The sequence below is a fragment of the Octopus bimaculoides genome, chromosome 29, assembly GCF_001194135.2.
Source record: "Octopus bimaculoides isolate UCB-OBI-ISO-001 chromosome 29, ASM119413v2, whole genome shotgun sequence".
NCBI lineage: Eukaryota > Metazoa > Mollusca > Cephalopoda > Octopoda > Octopodidae > Octopus > Octopus bimaculoides.
Genome location: NC_069009.1, coordinates 4,118,757 through 4,121,060, shown reverse-complemented (window position 1 = coordinate 4,121,060; position 2,304 = coordinate 4,118,757). Strand labels below are relative to the sequence as shown.

The window sequence follows — 2,304 nt, the reverse complement described above, 5'->3', positions numbered from 1 at the left end:
AAGCCTAGTACTTATTCTATCAGTCTCTTTTTGCCGAACCGCTAAGTTACGGGGACCTAAACACACCAGCATCGGTTGTCAAGTGATGTTGGGGGGGACAAACACAGATACACAACATATACACACATATATACGATAGGCTTCTTTCAGTTTCCGTCTACCAAATCCACTCACAAGGCTTTGGTCGGCCCGAGGCTATAGTAGAAGACACTTGCCCAAGGTGCCACGCAGTGGGACTGAACCCGGAACCATGTGGTTGGTAAGCAAGCTACTTACCACACAGCCACTCCTGCGCCTATGTATATATATGCTAATAAACTAGCGCGAATAGGATAAATTATCCACACGCTATTTTATTAGCATTATCACGCGTTTGAGAATAAAAAAATTATTTCTGTATCTTTCAATACATCTCAACACTTCTAAAACAAACTCTATTTAATTTCATCGTATATAGGGCAGCGGACTTGTGGTCATAGGATCGTGGTTTCGATTCCCAGATCGGGCGTTGTGAGTGTTTATCGAGCGAAAACACCTAAAGCTCCACGAGGCTCCAGCAGGGGATGGTGGCGGACCCTGCTGTACTCTTCCACCACAACTTTCTCTCACTCTTACTTCCTGTTTCTGTTGTGCCTGTAATTCAAAGGGTCAGCCTTGTTACACTGTGTCACGCTGAATATCCCCGAGAACTACGTTAAGGGTACACGTGTCTGTGGAGTGCTCAGCCACTTGCACGTTAATTTCACGAGCAGGCTGTTCTGTTGATCGGATCAACTGGAACCCTCGACTTTTGGACAGCTCCTCGTATATGTCATACATTTTCAAGTTAATTTTAGATTATATGATTTTATAAGATATATACTTACATACACACACACACACATGCATATACACACACACACATGTGCATATATCTACTACGCACTTACGCCTTTATATGTATATTTGCAAAGAAAGATTATGTTTGTTGAAGACATAAGCATTCTATAGTACGGTAAACGTAAATGGAGTTGGCATAGTGGATTGGTGAACGGGCAGCCGAACGTCCCCTTTCTACAATTAAGAAAGAGGTAGTTACTTTTATCTTATGATTCTATTCAGCTAGAGTTATAGGGTTAAAGGCAAACATGAGATTCACATTGATTTATAAATTTATTTATTTAAGATCTTTCCATGCCAGCTTTATTACTGATAGTATATTCGATGAAGGCATAAATACCCTATAGTAGGAGGCTGGTATTTGTGTCTCCATCAAACATTCTTTATGTAATAAAACTGACACTATAAGATCTGAGATAGATGACTTTATGAGTCAAAGCGAATCTTATCTTTCACCTTTAACTCCATATTTCTAGTTGAATTGTATCATCAGATAAAAAGAACTACCTCTTTCTTAATTGTGAAGAGATGTTCGGCTGTCCGTCCCTCCCATTTCAAGACTATAAATCTTAAAGACACCCTCCCTCATATATCATACTAATGTTCTCTCCTGCAAAGCCACTTTAATTTGTTTCGATTTGGAAAACTGATTCTGCGACCAGCGTTGATCGTGGAATCACAAAATATTCACATGCCGTTTTTTAAAAATTGGCTTTAATTGTATAGTTTGTGAATTCATATGAAGAAAACTGATTTTTCTTTCGAACACTAAAGTTCTGAAGTCCATAAATAAAAGTCTTAGTTTTTTGCCGTCTCATCTTCAAGATGAAGGAATGTTGACGTGTATTGTTGCTTCTTTTTATGTGGACAGATTGAAATGTTATCATCAAATTTATATATCACCGTCAAGTGTAATTTTAGTGTATATTATTCTCAGCAAGAATGAAAGCCATGGCTTTAGCTTGATGGCACTTAGCCATTATTCTACAACATTCAAACTATTCATAAGCCTAGCAAAATATAAATGGTGAAGACCAGAGAAAATTAGGTGAGTAAAACACAGAAATACTTACACGTCTGCAATTTTGATGTAATTGTTTGTGTGGTTAATTCCCAAAGTAATTGCGACAATGACAGCTGGAAGACCTGACGACGACATTTACAAAGACGAATAAATATATGGATATTAGTCATTATTTAAAATGTGAGATTTGAAATCGATTTACTTGACCTTGTTTTCTCAAGAAAATGTGTTTAGTTCAAAAGAAATCACTATTTATTTTGATGTGCCAATTTATTCTAGAAATAAGTACGACTAGTATATATCTTCGATTCTATCAGCGATATGTTTCAGAAGGAAACGAAAATGAAAAATTACTGGAAGTCTTGGACCACGATATGAAGACTAAAATTAACTGGCAGTTC

At 37.2% G+C, this 2,304-nt stretch overlaps 1 protein-coding gene across 1 annotated transcript in view; it reads right to left on the bottom strand.

Moving 5' to 3' along the window:
- LOC106878256 (adhesion G-protein coupled receptor G2) overlaps positions 1-2,106 on the bottom strand; it is a 6,945-nt gene extending 4,839 nt beyond the window's left edge. The window contains exon 1 of the mRNA XM_014927430.2: positions 1,953-2,106. Within this exon, the coding sequence (XP_014782916.1) occupies positions 1,953-2,038 (86 nt within the window). The 5' untranslated portion in view covers positions 2,039-2,106. The remainder of the gene's footprint in view (positions 1-1,952) is intronic.
- Positions 2,107-2,304: the final 198 nt, after the last annotated feature.